We start from the raw sequence: 19,807 nt of genomic DNA, 5'->3' as shown, positions 1-19,807 counted from the left end.
AAAATAAACTGCTAACAAAAACCAGCCAGAGCAGAAGCATTTTTTTAAAAAAAACATTTTCAAATCTACCATCTACAGGCAACAGGTTTCCTAAAGGATTATTAAACTACATGCTGGGACATGTGACTACTTAAAAAATAAAATCTATCTAAATCCTCACCTCACACCAAACACCAATACAAATTATAAATAAAAAATAAAGAGGCAGGGATACCTAGTAAGACCCTGTTTTAAAAAAAAAGTCTAGAGTGAGTGCCAGGACAGCCAGGGCTACACAGAGAAACCCTGTCTCGAGAAACCAAAAAAAAAAAAAAAGTCTAGAATCAGTTCAGTGGTAGAGCACTAACACTGCATGTTTGAGGCCCTAGGCTCAATTCCCAGCTCAGCTAATAATAATTAGTAAAATAAAAATGCATTTAACACTTATCCCCCAAAATTTAAAAAAAAATTCAACTTTACAGATCTCTATCTTATTAACATTATTGTATGTGTGTGTAATACGTGTGTGTGTGTGTGTGTGTGAGAGAGAGAGAGAGAGAGAGAGACATATGTTTATGTGTATGTCTGCCCTCCCTGGCAACTTTGGGGAATCAGTTATCTCCAATTATAGGTTTCATGGATCCAACTCAGGTCTCCAGGTTTGTGTGACAAGTCTTCCTTACCCACAGAACCATCTCACTGGCCTGGAAATCTCCTAAGTATAAATCCAAACAATGAAGCCAAATGACCACATACAAAATACAAAAGGGGGCAGGGGCTGGAGACTCAGCTCAGTGGTTAGGAGCACTTGTGGCTCTTGCGAAAGAATCCAGGTTCATTCCCAGCACCATCTATCTGTCCATCTGTAACTCCAGTGTCAGGGGATCCGACACCCTCTGCTGACTGTTGTATGCACCAAGCACACATACCTACACACAGGCAAAACACTCACACAAAATAAAACCAATAAAAATTTAAAGAGGGGAGAAATAAGCTCTAAATTTTATCTTTTATAAATAGCAATTATATTGCTAGAGACGCAGCTTGGTAGAGCTCATGCCTGGTGTGGGTCAAGTCCTAGATTTGCTTTCTAGCACTGAAAAAATAAATACACCCACTCACATACACACCAAATTTGTAGCTAAGTATGGTGGATATGGATGCAAATGCTTATAATCCCAGCACATGAGAGGATCAATAATTAAAAGTCATTCTCTGATACAAAGGGCCAACATGGGCTACAAAAGCCTGGCTCAGAAAATTAAATAATACAGTAGGCCATGAACAAAGGACACACACACATCCTCGGAGTTTAAAGTTGGGGCTGGGTGATGGCTCCAGTATGTAAAGTATCTGCTCTGCAAACACAAGGCTCTGAGCTCAGAAGCCAGGCAGAGTGCAGATCACCTGTAACCCCAGTGCTGAGGGAGATTAGACTGCTGGTCAGCAGTCTAGCCAAATCTCTAAGTTCCAGGCCCACTAGGGGAGATAAAGAATCAAACAGACATCAGACCTTTGGCCTATACTTGCACACATGTGCACATGACCCCTCCCCCCAATATGCTCAAGCACAAACACACACACACACAAGCAATAAACTTCAAGGGTTTTGCCTACTTCTTTATACTTAATTTATACTGTATTAATACTTGCTATATAAATGTTTCTAAAACTCCCTGTGACAGTAACCAACCTTTGAATAAAATTCCTTCCTACTATCCGAGAGCCTGGCTTTTAGAGTGCCACAGATTGCTCTGACAGCTGACACCCACGTAACCAGGTCGGCATTCCGACTTGTTCCTGGAGATGAATTTTCTCCACATTAGGAAGCCCCTGAGCCTCCCTTCCTAGAAGAAACTTTGGAACCTTTGGTGACGCGCTGTAAACCCAGAATCCTGGAGGATGAAGCAGGGGATCCTGAGTTACAGGTCAGAGTCACACAGTGAGTTCCAAAGCAGCCTGCACAACACAGTAAGACCCTGACTCAGTAAAAGAAGGAAGGGACGCAAGCAAGCAGAAAAGTGTGCTCTACGTTACTTCTGTTGTTGGTTGGTTGGTTGGTTTTCCGAGACAGGGTTTCTCTGTGTAGCCCTGGCTGACCTGGAACTCACCCTGTAGACCAGGCTGGCCTCAAACTCAAGAGATTCGCCTGCCTCTGCCTCCCAAGTGCTGGGATTAAAGGCGTGCGCCATCGCGCCTGGCACTTTTTTTTTTTAAGTTATTTTATTATTTGCTTATTTGTTTCCGGGTCTAGGTAGCTCCGGTTGTCCTGGAACTAAGTGCACCGAGCAGGCTATCTTCGAACTGGAGAGATCTGTCTCCCTTGGCCTCCCAAGTGCTGGGAGTAAAGTTCTGAGCCACTATGCCTGGCTTTTTGCTTTACGTTTCAATCCCCAGTTCCCTGTAAAAGAAATCTCAAAGAAAGGAACTGCTGATTGTGCTTAATATTTCCTTATTTCTTCACACCCCAAGGCCCCATTTTGAAAGTTTATTCAGGTGACAGTCCTTCCAAATCCTGTTCTAGGCTTTTAGGCCCTGATCTGGAAAAGAATCTTTCCTGGACACATACTCTCTTCCCAAAAGAAGTTTCCAGTCCCTCTTGGACAATATATTTATGGGTGTTGATCTTAAAGCCACAAGTGAGAGCAAGTGACAGGCAGGCAGGAACGGAAGGGGGCAGTATGAGAGTGGATGTGTGCTTACACGCCTCGGCTGTCTTTATTCTCTGGAGTTGCTACTCCCTCCAGTGGATGTTGGCAAACATCACTTATTTTCCCGGCCACTATTTAACAAGGGAGGGAAAACACGATTTCTTATCAACTTTTAAATTTTTTTTCTGGTCGGGAACACAAAATAAGTTTCTTACCTACTCCGGAGCTGATTGTCCAGCAGGAGGTACAAAATGAATGTGCTTGAAAGAATGAATAAACTTAGGAACTACGTACGTCCTGCTTAAGCGGATGGCCTCTCTTATCTTTCCTGGGCAACTGGAGTATGACTCCAGGTGTGTTCTCCGGGGCTATTTGGGAGGAAGATCTTAACAAGAGGCCAGTGGTGGCACACACCTTTAATCCCAGCACACAGGAGGCAGAGGCAGTGGGTCTCTCAATTCCAGGCCGGCCCGGTCTAAGGTGTGAGTTCCAGAACAGCCAGGGCTACCCTGATAGACCCTGTCTTGAAAAACATTCAGGTGAACTCTATCCCACTGTAATCGAGACAGATCCATCCCTGGGGTGTTTTTAGTAAACTGAATGAGTGGGGCGTTTGCTTTCTCCTGACCTATTTCTGGGCGAAACCCAGAAATCCGTTTTAACTCAGAAATTGAAGGGACCTAGCAGCACCACGCAGCCCCTCCGCGGTTTCCCCCCTAAAGGGTGTCAACCAGCCCAGGCATCCCTTCCTGGGGAAGGCTCAGGCCTCCGCCCGACCCGAGCTGTCCGGAGGGCGGCCCGGGACCCGTCCGTGCGGACCGTCCCTGGAGCGTCTCCCTCAGCGTCCCGCGCGGCTCCGAGTAACGGGCCGCACCCTCGGGATGAGAAACCACTTTTCCACATTTAGCCCTCGCGCCCGACCCTTGGGCAGCCGCTGCCGGGGTGGTACCTGAGCCGCAGACCACGCAGCCGGCGACGACCAAGAGCAGCCACGCGGCGCCGCCGCCGCCCCCGGCCCCCCAGCACCGGGGCCCGGGACCAACCGCCGACCACACCGACACTTTGATTCCTCCCGCCATGGATGCCTCACACCGCCTCCTCCTCGCGTGCCCCTCCTCAGCAACTGTCTCCGAACAGGCAGCGCCGGCAGCCAATCAGCTGCGAGACCCGCCCTACCCCCCCCACCCCGTGAAGCAGGCGGGGCCTCGCGCGCTCCGCCCTCCCGCGCCCCTAGGAGCCACACCTCCTAGCAACGCCAACCCTGGCAGTAACGACAGGAAGAGCCCGCCCTTTCCCCGCAACCTGCTTCCGTCCGCGGTTTATTTACAAATGAGATTGATGGAAAGCTTACCCAATAGGAAATCAGAATGAGAGGAGGCCTCCTGGACTGCGTGTTTCCATCGAAACGTCGAGTCTCTTCTAGTTTTTCTTTCCTTTCTTCCGCGGTCCTTTTATTACATGCTAGCCAGCGGCAACTCTTCACGAGTAAGGTTCTCCCGTGAACGTTTTTTAAGGTAAAATGATTGCCAGCCTGTCTCCAAAGTTCTGAAATATTTCAGCAATAAGTACAGGATTATTGTGCGTTGTCAAGGTTTTGTAGGCATAAACAACGTTTGAAAATGTAGAGGTAGAGCTGAGATAGAAACTCTGACTTCGATCCCCAGCACTGCAAGAAAAAAACGAACAGAAAACAAAACACACACACACAAGTATTAATTTGGCTTCGGTTTCCTTTTTTGACAGAAGATGTAGCTGAACTGTGCACAAGGCCCTCGTTTCGATCACCAACGCCACAGGAATAAACTACAAGTCACGAGCATTTCTGGTTTTGAAACGAAACAAGTGATAATTAAGACTGTTTATCCTCTCCATTTGGGGGGAAAAAAAAAAAGCCAAGGCTAAGAGAGAGAAAGGAAACACAAAGTAGGTTCTGAGCTCAAATCTAAGTTCTTTCTGTGGCTTAGATGCCTCCCAGTACATGATACAACATTTGCAGTCCAGGCACTGTGTGTGTAGCACTTTCAGAAATTGAAGCACCTTTTGTTTGTTTGTTTGTTTGTTTTTTGTGTTTGTTTGAGACAGGGTTTCTCTGTGTATTCCTGGCTGTCCTGGAACTCACTCTGTAGACCAGGCTGGCCTCGAACCCAGAAATCTGCCTGCCTACATATACATACACACACATACATATACACACACACACTTGTGTGTAGACACAGGTATGCATGTATATGTGCATTTATATGTACATACACAACACACATATGGCTTATTGCGATGGCTCGGTTGTGTAAACCTAGAACTCATATGGTAGGAGAAAACCAACCTCTGCTCCCACAGGACCTCCATACCGACTCTGTGGCACACAATACCCCCACCCCCACACACACACACACAATGGATCAATTGATGTAAAAACAAAACAAAACAAAACAAAAACCTTTTAATGTCAAGGTTAACAGGAGGCGTGTTGGTCCATATATGTTAACTCCAGCATTCTAAACACTCAGGTCAGAGGATCACAAATAAGATTAGCTTACACTACACTACACATCTAAAACCAACCTCAAAACAAAAACTTACATTAATGTGAAACAAGGGAAGACTAACAGACTATCCCAGACAAGGGAGCATACGTAAACATGATGAACTACATGTCATATAATATGGATCTTGGAACAGGAAGAAAAAAAAGCCCGAAGAAACAAAACTGAGATTGCAAGCGTGAGTCACCTCTTTCCCTGCCAGTCTGCCCTGCCCATCTTTCCGTCCTGCTTCGGTTTCTGTGAGTACTGTACATATTCTCTGCCTGACCTGCAAATGTCAAGCCATGTAGTGGGAAGGAGCCTTGTGCACCAGAAAACTTGGGTTTGAGCTCAGTAAATATAGACAAAAACTATAAATAGAAGCTGCAGAGCTGACCCCACAGTGAACAGTGTGACACTGCTCCATCTAGCACAGGACGGAGTTTCTTCCCAGCACCCACTTGTGGTGGCTCACTGCCTGCTGTAACTCCAGAGATTCTAACACCCTCTTCTGGCATCCACAGGGTACTACATTCTCACTGCCTGCTGTAACTCCAGAGATTCTAACACCCTCTTCTGGCATCCACAGGGTACTACATTCTCACTGCCTGCTGTAACTCCAGGGATTCTGACACCCTCTTCTGGCATCCACAGGGTACTACATTCTCACTGCCTGCTGTAACTCCAGGGATTCTGACACCCTCTTCTGGTCTCCAAGGGTACTACATAGGCACTCATGACAGGACATACTTGAAAATTTTAAAAATAGAACAGAATGAAACCTTAAGCGTGTTTTTTCTTAATGTATGAGTTAGTGAGTCCTATATATCAGTGGAAGGTAGCAGAAGAGATGATGCAGATATATGGAAAGTCTCTGCTATCTTTTCAGTGCTTGAGGAAGTCAAAGATGGGTTTTTCTTTTTGTGCTTTTTTTTTTTTTTAAAGATATATTTATTTTACGTATATGAGTACACTGTAGCTGTATAGATGGTTGTGAGCCTTCATGTGGTTGTTGTGAATTGAATTTTTAGGACCTCTGCTCCACTCGCTCAGGCCCAAAGATTTATTTATTATTATACATAAGTACACAGTCGCTGTCTTCAGACACACCAGAAGAGGGCATCAGATCCCATTACAGACGGTTGTGAGCCACCATGTGGTTGCTGGGAATTGAACTCAGGACCTTTAGAAGAGCGGTCTACTGACTGCTTACCCACTTACTCTTACTGAGCCATCTCGCCAGCCCATAGATGTGCAATTTTTAGACAGAGTCTGGCTATATGACCCTGGCTGTCCTGGAGCTTGTAGAGATGTGGCTGGCATCAAAGTCTGAGTGATCCTTCTGACTCTGCCTGACAAATGCTGGGATTACAGGCATGTGTTGCCCTGCTGGCACGCCTCGCTTGTCTTCCAGGCCTTCCCTCCCTCTGTCCCTCCCTCCCATTCTTCCTTCATTTCCCTTTTTCTGGTTTTGCTGTCGTTTTTTGTTTGTTTGTTTGTTTGTTTGTCTTCAGATTTATTTTTATTTCATGTGTATGGGTGTTCTGCCTGCATGTATGTTTGTGCACCACATGGGTGTGATGCATGTGACGGTTAGAAAAGGTCTGTGGATACACTGGAACTGAACTGACAGTTAACTGCCAGATGCTGTATAGAACCAAACCTCTAGACCCTTTGCAACAAGTCCTCCTAACCACCGAGCTATCGCTTCAGCCTGGTTTTGGGGTGTGTATGTGTGTGTGTGTATTATATAAATATTATATATACATATACATTATGTAGATAGGGTTTCATGTGCCCCAGGCCATCTCAAATTTCCTATATAACTGAGGACAACTGTCAACTCCTATCCCTAACTCCCATGTGCTGGGATCACAGGCACCGGCCTCCATACCAGGCCAGGCCTTCCCATTCTCACTGCTGGCTGGGCTTTCTCTTTTGTTCTCACTAAAGTCAAAAACAGGTGAACTATTTTCAGGTTTGGGAACTAACTCCATCAGATCACTGACTACTCACCACTGCTTATGATGAGACTAGGTTATCTCTAACATGTCACACTTTCATCACCCAAATGAGTGCTGTCATTCGAAGAGAGTGAGTAAAGCAGTCCACGTCTTTTAGCACTGAGGAGACTCTTCAAAGCATTTCAAGAGTCACCTTTGGTGGCTACAAGGCACATTCATTACCTGCAGGTGGATCTGATTTATGCAAATAGCCAAAAAACTCAGGCCCAGGCTGCTGAGTGAATAGTGTAAATACTATGGTGGTAAATATGTTTCAGGTTTGGACTTTTTGTTGTTTTTTTGTTTGTCTTTAATTTAGAAGGATAACCTGGCGCACACTCACTATATAAAAGAGCAACCAAAAAGGAGGTAATGGCACATGCCTCTAATCCTAGGGCTCGGGAGGCAGAGGACCAGGCAAGGCCAGCCTGGTCTACAGAGGGAGTTCCAGACAGCCAGGGCTACACAGAAAAACCCTGTCTTGAAAATATCCAAAGGAAGAGAGAGAGAGAGAGAGAGAGAGAGAGAGAGAGAGAGAGAGAGAGAGAGAGAGAGAGGAGAGAGAGAGAGAGAGAGAGAGAGAGAGAGAGAGAGAGAGAGAGAGAGAGAGAAGAGCAACCACAAGGCCATCTAAGGCAGCATAGAATTTGAGTAGTAAGATGTAGGAAGAATGGTGTCAGCAAGCCTGAGGAGGGATTCAACCCAACCCCTTGCAAGCTGCTCTTGTTTTCTGTCATAAGATGACTCTAGTCAGATTAGAGGGGCTTGGTTTGGGGCTTTTTTGTTTGTTTCTTTTGTGTTTTGGGACCAAAAACAAAAACAAACATACAAACAAAAAACAGCCTCCTACAAGCTTGGCCAGTGTTCTACCATGACACTGTACCCCCAGTCCCCAGAACTAAAAGAATCATGTCTTATAACTTTTTGGATGTAGGAATTCTGAAGGTTTGAAGCTACTAACTGTTTGATGAAGTTAACTGAAAAAGGATGGAAGCTGTCAACTGCTTGATGAAGGTAATGGAACCAATCAATGACCACATCCTCCTGCGTCTGTCCTGGCCTCCCCTTGCCACTGACCCACCCAGCCCTTGCCATCCTCGCTGGCATTTTCCTGTGGGAAGTAATGGCTTTTACTTTCTTTGAAGCTATCTCCCCTAGGTTGTTGTTGTTGTTTTGTTTTGTTTTCGCGACAGGGTTTCTCTGTATAGTTCTGGCTGTCCTGGAACTCACTTTTGTAGACCAGGCTGGCCTAGAACTCAGAAATCCGCCTGCCTCTGCCTCTGCCTCCCAAATGCTGGGATTAAAGGTGTGCACCATCACCACCCGGCTCCGGCTGTTTTTTTTTTTAATTTTTTGTTACTTCTTTAAATGTATTTAGGGTTGGAGATACTTATAGACCTCGTGAGTCACCAGGCTGGACCTCACATCTTCAGACCTGGAAATGGTGATTCTTCTCACTGACCCCATCTCTGCCTCACCCTCTTTGTAAAAAACCACCACCACCAACAACAACAACAACAAACCCTCTATTGTGTGCATGAATGAGTTGGGCAGGTGGTCAGAACAACTTCATGGACTCCATTCTCTCCTTCCACCTTTACACATGTCCTGGAGGTTCTTGGGAGCCATCTAGTCACTGTCCTGGTGCCCTCTGGAAAACAGCCCTCCCCTCTCCTAAATGCAGGTCTGCTCCTTCTACTCTGTGTTTGAGTCTTTATGGTCCTACCATATCTCCAAACAGCTATGAAGAAACAACTAAAGTGGGTAGAGAGATGGCTCAGCAGTTAAGAGCCCTGGCTACTCTTCCAGAAAGCCTGAGTTCAATTCCCAGCAACCACGTGGTGGCTCACAGCCATCTATAATGAGATCTGATGCCCTCTTCTGGCATGCAGTTGTACATGCAGATAGAGCACTCATTAAATAAAAATCTTTAAAAAAAACAAAAAACAAACAAACCAAAAACCTATAGTTGGAGAGATGGCTGATCAGTTAAAAGCACTGGCTGATCTTCCAAAGGACCAGGATCAGAGTCCCAGCACTCACACAGCAGCTCACAATTGTGGTGATGCCAGTCCCAGGGGGATCCATCGCCCTCTTCTGGCCTCTACAGGCACTGCAGGCATGTAGTCCACAGACTAACATGAATGCAAAACATCCATACACATAAATTATTTTGTAAAAAAATAACTATAATGCCATTCAAAGTTTGATGCTGCTTGATAGCTGACACCTGTCGAGTAGAGAAAATTTCAGAAATGAAGTATATTTAGAAACATTTTGTTGTTGTTGTTTGTTTTTTCCATAGAGTCTCACTATGCAGCCCTGGCTGGACTGTAACTCCTTATGTAGGCCTGGGTTACCTCAGACTCACAAAACTCCATCCATCTCTGCCTCTCAAATTCTGGGGTTAAAGGCATAGACCACCATGCCTTGCTAAGTAGAAGGAGAATTTTTATTTTTCTAATATATACATATGAGGGGTGTGGGGGGGGGTATGGAATGTGAGTGCAGGTGCCCACGGGAGCCAGGGGGTATCAGCTCCTCGGGACAGGAGCTGGAGTTACATGTGTCTGATGTCAGTGCTGGGAACGGAATTCTTAGCTGCTGGGCCACCTCTCCAGCCTCATTCATAGCAATTTGACAAAGAAGCTTTGCTCCCCCACCTGGAGAAGACAGGGTTTCTCTGTAACAGTCCTGGCTGGCCTAGAATCACTCTACATCTTGCAGGCTTCAAACTCACAGAGATCTGCCTGCGTTTGCATCCCGGGCGCTGGGATTGAAGGTGTGCACCACCACCATGTCACCACCGTGTCACCACCGTGCCCCACTTGACAAAGAAGCTTTACAATTACTGGATATGACTTGTTTTTTGGGGTGCACCTTCAAATGTGTTTTATAAAAATAGCAGACAGTCAGGCGAGTGACACAGGTCTATGACCTCAGTGCTGGGAACAGAGACAGCAGGAGGCCAAGTAAAAAAAAAAAGTAAGTTAAAGTAGGGACTGAAGAGATGACTGCAGTTAAGAACACCACTTCTTCCAGAAGACTTGGGCTGTTTCTCAGCACCCACAGAGGCCAAAGGGTTCACAACTGTTAACTTCAATACCAGGGCGTCAAACACCCTCTTCTGGCTTCCTTGGGCATTGTACACAAGTGGCCCAGACATCTGTGCAGACTTAAGTGTACTGAACTTACACGCCATCATTTCTCATAGCCCCGCCCACAGTGAACATGAACCTCTAGCTTCTGAAACATTTGACTGTTTCATACCTTCACGCAAACAAATTTTGTCTCTCTTTATATACTTCCTGTCTTCCTAGAAAACTTCTATTCATACATCAAGCCCCAACCTTCCTTGCCCATAGCAGATGCTCTGTCTATCCCAGTCCTTTAAACAGGCAGACTGGGGGTGGGGGGTGTCATTGCTGGTCAGAATTCCTACAAAAGACTATACTTATCACCTTTTATATGTTTCCTATTATTCACCGTGTGTTGTTTATATGGTTGCTTCTTTTACCAGTCAGTGAGTTCCTTATAGGTGTAGTTTATTTTTGAGATGTTAAGTATTTCCAGGCCAGCCAGGGCTACATAGTGAGATCCAAAACAGCCAGAACTGCAGAGAGAGACCCTGCTTCAAAAGCAAAGTGGGGGCGTGGGACCTGGAGCGATGGGTGGGTCAGCAGCTAAAGGAGAAGCTTTTTTTTTTTTTTGCAGAGGTCTGAATTCAGTTTCCCGAGCACACACAGCAGCTCACAATAATCTGCAACTCTAGTTCCAGACGACCCAACGCCTTTTCTGACCTCAGTGAGCACGCGCGCACACACACACACACACACACACACACACAGAGTCACACATAAAAGTTATTTTTAAGCGGTGGGGTAGGCTGAAGAGATGGCCCAGAGGTTAAGAGCACCCATCGCTCCTGCAGAGGACCTAGTTTAGTTCCTAGCACCCATGCACAGGTTCGTGGGCACCTACAGTCCTGCACACACATCCAAGAACACATATACATTAAAAAGTGTTATTTAAAAACATAGAAAACAGCATCACCCATAAAGGGTAAGAGGAATTAATTCTGACAGGGAGGTGGGGGTGGGGGTCCAGAAGGGAACAGTCTGAGAAAGGTGAGGTCCAGCCAAGCCTTGCTGAGTGAGTCTCTTTTTGACAGCGTGGGGGGTGGGGAGTGAGCGGAGCAATCTGCTAGATGAAATTCTCCACGTGCCTGGGAAGACAGTCCTGGCAGGCAGTATGCTCGCTCCTCACCCACCCACTTTCTCCCCTCTCTTCAGTCTCCGCCACCCTTTTCCTTAAGAACTACAACTGGAGATACCGTTTCCCTTCCTAGAACAGACGTGGACAATAAAGGGAATCTTAAACTTTGGTTAAATGACATCACTTGGCTGTGTTCTGCCTTTGAGGTTACTGGGGGTGGGGGGGGCGCGAGGGGGAGAGCAAGAGAGGAAGGTAAATTCGGGCACTGGGAAAAATGGAGCCTGATAGAAAATGAAATTAAAAAAAAAAGTTCCCACTCCCCTTTTGTCAACCCCCAACACACACCTGTCTGTGCGAAAACACACACACACACACACACACACACACACACACACACACACACACACCCTTTGCCAAAGGCTGGAAATTCCTTGTTCTCAGCGGAAGAGAGTAGGCGGGTATGTGGGGGTGGTAGCCGTGGGAGGAAAGCGAAGAACAGACATCTCAGCTGCTCTGGCTGCGGGCTGCGGGGGCGCTCTGGGCCTCTGCTGGGGCCTGACAAGTCAATGCTGCTTTTTTGTATTTTTTTTCCTAATGTATGTATTTTAAAATACACACACAAGGACTTGGATATAATCTACAGACACAGATACACAAGTAGATATAAAGAAACAAACACATAAACTCAAAATACTGTCAATAGTCTTCGATCTGACTAGCTACAATTAACAATTTCCACACAGGCGCTCTACTTAAATCTCATGGCAAGTCTTGAGAAACAAAGCTACAAATGATACTCCGTAGTTTCACTCTCACACTCAGGTTCTCATCGGGACCCATTCTGACCCACAAAGGGACCCGGGCACGTGTCTCAGCGAAATCTATCTCCTCTCCTTCCCTCCTGGTCCCAAACACGGGAGCCAAGGCCTCAGATTCGGCGTCTCCCTCCATCGTCTTCTTTCCTGGACCAGGACCAGGCACACAGTAAGTTCCGGCTCCCCGGCTTCACGCCCCAAGCTTCCCCACCCCCTACCGCGGCACTAGCTGCCCTCTCTCTCTCCAGACCCCAGGACTTAGCGCCACCCTAAAGGGACCTGTGGGAGGGAGGGGGGCGCCCGGAGCAAAGGCAGTGTGGGCGAAGGATGTGCGTCACGGGGAGCGTGGGCAGGGGGGAGGGCGGGGGCACGAGGAAACCCGGGGCCAGCGGCTGGCAGCCCAGACTCCAAAATAACCGGACGGGGGTGTGGGGGAGGGGCGCCGCACACATTGAAGGAAAGGCCGTCTAGTCGCGCCCTCCTTAGTAGCAAAGGGTCAGGAGAAGGACCCTGCACCTTCCTACAATCCCTAGTATGTTTGGAAGACAAAAACCTGAGCTATTGAAATCGTTCCTCCTAAAGTACCCATCCCTCTTCGGGAAACCAAGAGATCCCCCTCCTCGTCAGTCTGGAATGAATCTGGAATGTAGAACCCGCCCCGACCCACACCACCCACGCCCTGCTGGGGCAAGCCACTCACAAGTGCTGAGCAGAGGGGAGGAGCCGAGGTTTCAAACTAGAGGGACGTTTCCTCTGACCAGTCGGCCACGCTTCCCACCCCCACCCTCCCTTTCCCCAAAGGCCTACACAACCCCCGCGTGCCCGATACCCCCCCCCAACCCTCCTAGCCGTGGGCGTGTAATGGGAACCAGATGGGTCTAGAAGAAACCGAGGGGGTTGGGCTCCTTGAAGGCGGTCCTCCACGGTGGGCAGTCACGTAGACTACTCTTACTTAGCCTCTTGCTCAGCTTCCACTTCACTGTCCAGAGAGGTTCAATAACTCATGACCTCAGAGAAGGTAGCTGCCTTTTCCTGGCTTTGCTATCTAGTCGTCCAAGCAGTAAGGCATGGCCATCAGAAAATAGGGTGCCACGAAAACATGGTAAACCCATCCGGGCTCTACCTAGCAACCCCGACGTGCCTAACCAACGCTCAAGTAAATAGTAGATTCTAGTATAACTTACGACCAAGGTTTGAGAGCCGCCTCTTCATATTACAACCTTTAGGCCAGAGAACGGTGTTAAGACACCGAAGGGATTCCTGCGCAGCCCTGCGCAAACAGGTTTACCCTAAGGATACATCCTAGGGGAGCCGAGCAGGAGGAACCGCACACCCCGACCCTTCGCTAACTTTTCCCCCATCACTTCTAACATTCAAACTAACGGCACGGCGCGGCCGGAGTGCGGCCAACGGGCGTCCGCGTCGTTGTTTGGACGCGTGTGCACGTACGTGCGCGTGTCTTTGTATACTTGTGCGTGGTTGTGAAACTGCGCTCTCGGCTCACAGGAGTAGGAGTGGTGCAGGGAGTAGGAATGTAGCCGGCGGGGCGCTCACGTGGGTACGTGGGCGCAGAGAGGGCCGGCTGTGCATCCGGCGTGGGCGGCAAGGAGCGACCTGCCCCGCCCGTTGGGTCCCCAAGCTCCCCCTTCCACAGCTCGGCCTCGGTCACCTCGGTCCCCAACTCAGCGCCCGACTCCTGAGTCCCCGCCTCCACCTCCACACCTTCCCCCTCCCCACCCCACCCCCCACCTTCCCCCAAGTCTCCTCCTCTCAATCTCCGCAGCAGCCTCTCCAAGGCTCAGGCCTGGGCTCCCACCCACCGCCTCCGGACCCAGCCCCCGGTTCTGCCCACGCCCTCCTCCCGCCAGCCCGGCAGCCAGCGCAGCGCCGGGCCTCGCTCCCTGTGCGTCCTGCGGGGGAGGAGGCGCGGAGAGGCGGCAAGCGCAGCCGGGGAGGTGGGGGCAGAGGCACAGACAGAGGCGCGGAGGCTCCGAGAGAGAAGACGTGGAGGGAGGGACGGAGCCTGGACAGCGGTGGACCCGGGCCGCGCGCGCCAGGCAAAGAGCAGCGCGCAGCAGGCGCCGGGCACCGAGAGGGGAGTCACTGGTGATCTCTGGCCGTCTATGCACAGAGCTCCCTCTCCCACAGCGGAACAGCCACCTGGCAGAGGGGATAACACACGCCGGACCCCGCAACCCAGATTCAAGTTAGTGGGCAAAAGGAGGTGGCAGGGAGTGGAGATGGGTGGAGTTGGACTCCGGAATGGGGTCTAAAGGGTGGAGGTCGAAAAGAGGACGTGGGGAAGCGGGACGGAGGTGGGAGGTGGAGACTGATGGAAAAGGGGGGTGAGTATTCGAAATAGGGGATCCTGGAAGCAAACAAAGACCTGATGAACCTGGATACGATAGAGTACTGCCTCGTTTTCCACTCCAGGTTTACTCAGTGGGCATAACCAGGCACATGAGCCTTCTGCAAAGAATGTCCCCCCAGCCAAGGGAAGCTCCAGAGCTTGATCTATCAACAGTGTGAGGGGTGGGGGCTCTTAGCTGTCTCAGTGTGTCATTAGCAGGCATCCGGGAGAAGGTGGTTCCTTTGAGTTAAGCATCTGCGGGCCTGAAGGGGGTGTGCTTCAGGCCTCCCTTGCCCGTGAAATGACCATTCACAGGGTGAGGAGGGGTGGCTCCGGCGTGCAGCCCCTTCCTCAAGAGACCTTCAACCTCTCCCGCACTCCCTTGTCGAAGATAAGGGTGGAAAACAAGCGAGAGGAGAGTAGGCGGGAGCCCCCAGGCGGTTTTCGCCCACAGACGCTGCTACTGTGGGAGTGTGTGGGAAGAACGGCCCCAGAGCAGAACAATCAAGGCTTCCCTCCCCCTTTCCCAGAAGAGAGGGGCCTGCTGAATAGTAGGAAGGACCAATCAAAGGAGAGGGGGTAACTGAAGGGAACTGGGCAGCCTGGAAAGTTGGGACAGATTCTAGGAAGGGTGCTTTAATCCTTGGAAGCGAAGAACAGGAGCAAGGGTCTACCAGGTTCCCTAAATGCCAAGGAAGAGGCCACACCCCTCCCTCTCAGCTACCTGGCCAAGGAGTAAAGCTGCCAGCAATAGCTCTTAGTATTCTAAGTTAACTTTAATATGGGATGTTACATTAAGTAATGTTGAGGCTGCTGAGTATTTAGGGGGAAGAGGTAAGGACTGTAGTTGGGAGGGAAGTGGGTCCAGCCATTTCAGGGAAGTTATGAGTCTCAGGGCTCAAGATTGTGCTGCCCAGACCAGAAAGATCAAAGTAAAAGACAAGGTAAGCGTTTTTCCTGATAGCTTAGGTCGGGCAACCGGCCTTCTGTGCTCCTGGGGATCGGAGGGCACTGTCCAGGAAAGAGGGCAGTTGTTAGTGTGGGTTGGTACCCCAGCAGGGTACTCATACTCACTGCCTCTCTCCTGCCCTTCCCCCTCAGGGCAAGTGCCCCAGCCATGGCACTGCCTCGGACGCTGGGTGAGCTACAGCTGTATCGGGTCCTGCAACGCGCCAACCTCCTCTCTTACTACGAGACCTTCATCCAGCAGGGAGGAGATGATGTACAGCAGCTGTGTGAGGCGGGCGAGGAGGAGTTCCTGGAAATCATGGCACTCGTGGGCATGGCCACCAAACCACTCCATGTCCGACGTCTACAGAAGGCTCTGAGAGAATGGGCCACCAACCCAGGGCTCTTCAGCCAACCAGTGCCTGCTGTGCCCGTCTCCAGCATCCCGCTTTTCAAGATCTCTGAGACAGCTGGTACTCGGAAAGGGAGCATGAGCAATGGGCACGGCAGCCCAGGAGAAAAGGCCGGCAGTGCTCGAAGCTTTAGCCCCAAGAGTCCCCTCGAACTTGGAGAGAAGTTGTCGCCACTCCCTGGAGGACCTGGGGCAGGGGATCCCCGGATCTGGCCAGGCCAGAGCACTCCAGAATCTGATGTTGGAGCAGGGGGAGAAGAGGAGGCCGGGTCTCCCCCTTTCTCCCCACCTGCAGGGGGAGGAGTCCCTGAGGGGCCTGGGGCTGGGGGGGTGGCAGCTGGTGGTGCAGGGGGTGGTCCAGACCGCCTGGAACCAGAGATGGTGCGAATGGTGGTGGAGAGTGTGGAGAGGATCTTCCGGAGTTTCCCCAGGGGTGACACTGGAGAGATCGCATCCCTGTTGAAGCTGAATAAGAAGCTGGCGCGGAGCGTGGGGCACATCTTTGAGATGGACGATCACGACGGCCAGAAGGAAGAGGAGATCCGGAAGTACAGCGTCATCTACGGCCGCCTGGACTCCAAAAGGCGGGAGGGCAAACAGCTTAGCTTGCACGAGGTGAGGACCCCGGGTCCTCAGGGCTGCCCTTCACTCCTGGGGCTCAGTTCACTTGCCTCTGAGACTTCTTCCATCGTCCACCCAAGTTCCTTCCACACACCCACAATACCCAACCCTGCTGCTGCTTTATGTTCTTGTCACCCAAAGGGAAGCTGAGATAATAGCAGTGAGCCCCGTGCTGCTCACATCCTAGGTGCAGGAGGCCGGGATAGGGGCAATGTCCCCACCACTGTCTTTAAGTACAGGCAGTTCCTGGGTATTATTTAAAGCAGGCAGTCTTTGGATGGGCCTCCCTTGGTGGTAAAGGGGAAAAAAACAGTAGGAGAGTCAAGGACTCACACTGGCTGTCCTCTTGCCACAGCTGACCATCAACGAGGCTGCTGCCCAGTTCTGCATGAGGGACAACACTCTTTTACTGCGAAGGGTAGAACTCTTCTCACTGTCCCGACAAGTAGCCCGAGAGAGCACCTATCTTTCTTCCTTGAAGGGATCCAGGTGAGACCCCCTCCCCCTCTTCCCCAGGGCCATTTGGTTGGAATCCTGCCAAGGACTTGGCTCTCCCCACTTGTGGCTCAGGCGGCTCTAGGCCTGCTTACCACCCACCTGCATGTCTTCACCTTGCCAACTCAACTTAAACTTGTCTGAAGCTTGCTCTCTGTTCCCAACCCCTCCCCCCCCCACACACACACATGATAATGATTGGACTTCCAGCTCCTGTCCAACCAGCTTCTTCCTGCAGTTTTTAAGTAATGCATGTTTCCTGGCCGGATTGTGCACTCCGTGGGTTGTGGAGTTGTGGGGCCCTTCCTAATTCCACTCTTTTTTTTTCCCCATTTTTTTTTTTGCAGGCTTCACTCTGAAGAATTGGGAGGCCCACCACTGAAGAAACTGAAACAAGAGGTATGGTTTGGGGGGCAGGGAATGGCAGCCTGCCCCAACCACTGTCTTGCTGAGTCCTTATTTTCCAAATTTTGGGCATCCACAGGTTGGAGAACAGAGTCATAATGAAATCCAGCAGCCTCCTCCAGGCCCTGAGTCCTATGCACCCCCATACCGCCCCAGCCTAGAGGAGGACAGCGCCAGTCTGTCTGGGGAGAGCCTGGATGGCCACTTGCAGGGTGAGTGTGCATTAGAGCACCTTTCTCTGCTTTGGGAGGCGGTGGAAGCGGGGCGGGTGGGTTGCAGGAATGAGCCAGGTGTCAACTGCCTGGAACAGGGTTGGGAGGCCTGGCTGGATGGGGACAGAGGAGCCTATGGGAATGACTGTCGGTTGAGGGTGGGTATTGTTGGCGGCAGCCCCTGACCTGACCAGTGCCCATGCCCACAGCTGTGGGGTCGTGCCCAAGGCTGACGCCGCCCCCTGCTGACCTGCCCCTGGCATTGCCAGCGCATGGGCTATGGAGCCGCCACATCTTGCAGCAGACACTGATGGATGAGGGGCTGCGGCTCGCCCGCCTCGTCTCCCATGATCGTGTGGGCCGCCTCAGCCCCTGTGTGCCTGCGAAGCCGCCTCTCGCAGGTGAGGCAGCCAGCAGTGCTGTCCCTAAACACCCCAGCTACTCAGGCCCCCATGTGGGTCCTCATTTTCTAGGACCAGAGGGAGGAAGAGGGATACAGCTGTCAGAACAGTAGGAGGAGCTCCAGCTAGCCAGACCTTGAACAGGGCAAGCTACTACTGGGTTATTTCCAATTGGGAGGGTCTGATTCAGGTGGGGATCTTTGACCAAGGAACAGAGAACAGAATGAGGGGTGAAGGTGAGCAGGGGAGACAGCAGTAAGGGAGGCCTGGCTAGAGCTACCTAATGCGGGGGATGGAATTGCTGGGAGTTGTGGGTATAGGGTTCCCCAGCTTGGAAACCAAGGAGCCCAAACTGGGCACTTTATGTGTGCATAGGAAAGGAGAGGGCCGGGCAGCCGCTGGGCTGAGAGTGACGCCGCAGGCAAAGCCACCAACCCTGGCTTGGTATTTTTAAACTGTGCGTGGGTGGGAAGTGGGGGCGGGGACTGAAGGGGGTGCTTCTCTTGAGGGAGGAGCTGGGAGTCTAGCTTCCTGTGTTTCCCCTGATTTGGCTACCAAAAACTCGGGGAGCACTTATAGGGAGGGCGAGACCTGGGAGGGGACCCGAGGTGAGTGGAGGGGGGTGGCTGGGCCTGGGAAGGGGGAGGGGGAGAGGTCAGAGCCAAGCCGCCCCCGCAGCTCCTGACAGAACCAGAAATTCCAGCAGAGCAGAGGCGGGCGAGACAGGGAAAGAGAGACACACAGAGACAGAGAGCTACACACAACCAAACTAGGAGGGGGAGCTGCATAGGCTTGGGTATGGAACCCCCATACACATGCAGTGGGCAGGAGGCAGTAATTCAATAAATGGAGCTGTCTTCGCATTTTTCTGTGCCTGGCCTCATAACAACGCTTCTGCTCAGCCTCCAACCCAGTGTTCTAACCAACCTACATCTCTTTCCTACAGAGTTCGAGGAGGGGTTGCTGGACCGCTGCCCTGCCCCGGGACCTCATCCTGCTCTGGTGGAGGGCCGCAGGAGCAGCGTTAAAGTGGAGGCAGAAGCCAGCCGGCAGTGAAAGTGGGGGAAGTCTCAGACCCAGGACCCAGACTTCTGGCTCAATTAGACCCCCACACTCTCCACCCTTGCACTCGCCACTACCCTAGAAGGATCCTTCTGCTGCCCTCTGCCTCCCATCCGCCCCATGGGCACCGGACTATGGGGCTTCAAGCAATAACAGGCAGGGGCCTGGCCAGAGGACACAAGGACGGTGCAAGGTGTGCCCTCACCCGGCTCAGGGGCACGGACTTTGCCTCCAGCCTGCTGGGGCTCTCCTTTCTCTCATACCACACACACACACACACACACTCCAGGTGGCCAGCAGTGGTGTGAGCAGCTGAACTACTCCGCTTGGACACGAGAAAGAACTTCCCCAGGAAGGTCTAGCGACTTACAGTGGAACCCTTCACTCTGAGACTGGGGGCTTGGGAAAACTGGGTCTCCCCTCCCCATCCCCATTTTTTGTGCTTCTAGTTTGTTTCTTTAATTTAACAAGTGCTGCAGTTTGCCCACCCGTTCTCATCTCCCCCCTCCCCGCAGTCCTTTCTCTCAGCACTGTGTGGGAGGGTGCCCCGAAGTTCCCTCCACCAGCCCCTTAGAGGCCTGGGTTGGACCCTGGGCCTCCTCAGCCGGCAGGACTGCAGCACCTGTCGAACACTTAGCGTGTCTTTCTTTTCAGATTGTGTACAGTAGATTATTTATTTTGTTATTTTGGAATAAAATTTATTTTATGGCTTAGGA

The 19,807-nt window shown here is 50.8% G+C and overlaps 2 protein-coding genes across 4 annotated transcripts in view; one reads left to right on the top strand and one right to left on the bottom strand.

The window, feature by feature from the left end:
- Nemp1 (nuclear envelope integral membrane protein 1) overlaps positions 1 to 4,065 on the bottom strand; it is a 24,535-nt gene extending 20,470 nt beyond the window's left edge. Inside the window, exon 1 of one of the 2 annotated variants that reach the window (XM_029482470.2) lies at positions 3,982 to 4,065. Coding sequence is in view for 1 of the 2 variants with exons in the window: in XM_021175153.3 (XP_021030812.1) it covers positions 3,580 to 3,709 (130 nt within the window). In the remaining variant the exon portion in view is untranslated. Of the gene's footprint in view, positions 1 to 3,579; positions 3,749 to 3,981 lie in introns of those variants that run through there. The other variant, XM_021175153.3, reaches the window with a different exon arrangement.
- Positions 4,033 to 19,807, top strand: Nab2 (NGFI-A binding protein 2). 2 transcript variants are annotated; one of them, XM_021175149.3, is made up of 10 exons: positions 4,033 to 4,144; positions 8,090 to 8,169; positions 12,193 to 12,354; positions 13,969 to 14,391; positions 15,637 to 16,510; positions 16,872 to 17,005; positions 17,359 to 17,410; positions 17,496 to 17,628; positions 17,838 to 18,029; positions 18,976 to 19,807. In XM_021175149.3, exons 4-10 carry the CDS (start codon positions 14,309 to 14,311, stop codon positions 19,083 to 19,085), a joined length of 1,578 nt encoding a protein of 525 aa, XP_021030808.1. In that variant the 5' UTR covers positions 4,033 to 4,144; positions 8,090 to 8,169; positions 12,193 to 12,354; positions 13,969 to 14,308; the 3' UTR covers positions 19,086 to 19,807. The 2 variants fall into 2 exon arrangements, with proteins under 2 accessions (XP_021030808.1, XP_085699377.1); XM_085843251.1 differs by lacking the exons at positions 4,033 to 4,144; positions 8,090 to 8,169; positions 12,193 to 12,354 and having other exon boundaries at positions 13,952 to 14,391.

Source organism: Mus caroli, unplaced genomic scaffold (genome assembly GCF_978045245.1).
Source record: "Mus caroli unplaced genomic scaffold, Mus_caroli_1 scaffold_9, whole genome shotgun sequence".
NCBI lineage: Eukaryota > Metazoa > Chordata > Mammalia > Rodentia > Muridae > Mus > Mus caroli.
This window is presented reverse-complemented; position numbering and strand designations above follow the sequence as displayed.

Bases quoted from the DNA above. Each gene is read 5' to 3' on its own strand.
- Nab2 (XM_021175149.3), top strand. From the start codon at position 14,309: ATGCACAGAGCTCCCTCTCCCACAGCGGAACAGCCACCTGGCAGAGGG. The intron at 17,006-17,358 runs GTGAGACCCCCT...TTTTTTTTGCAG, and splicing joins TCTTCCTTGAAGGGATCCAG to GCTTCACTCTGAAGAATTGG. The intron at 18,030-18,975 runs GTGAGGCAGCCA...TCTTTCCTACAG, and splicing joins TGCGAAGCCGCCTCTCGCAG to AGTTCGAGGAGGGGTTGCTG.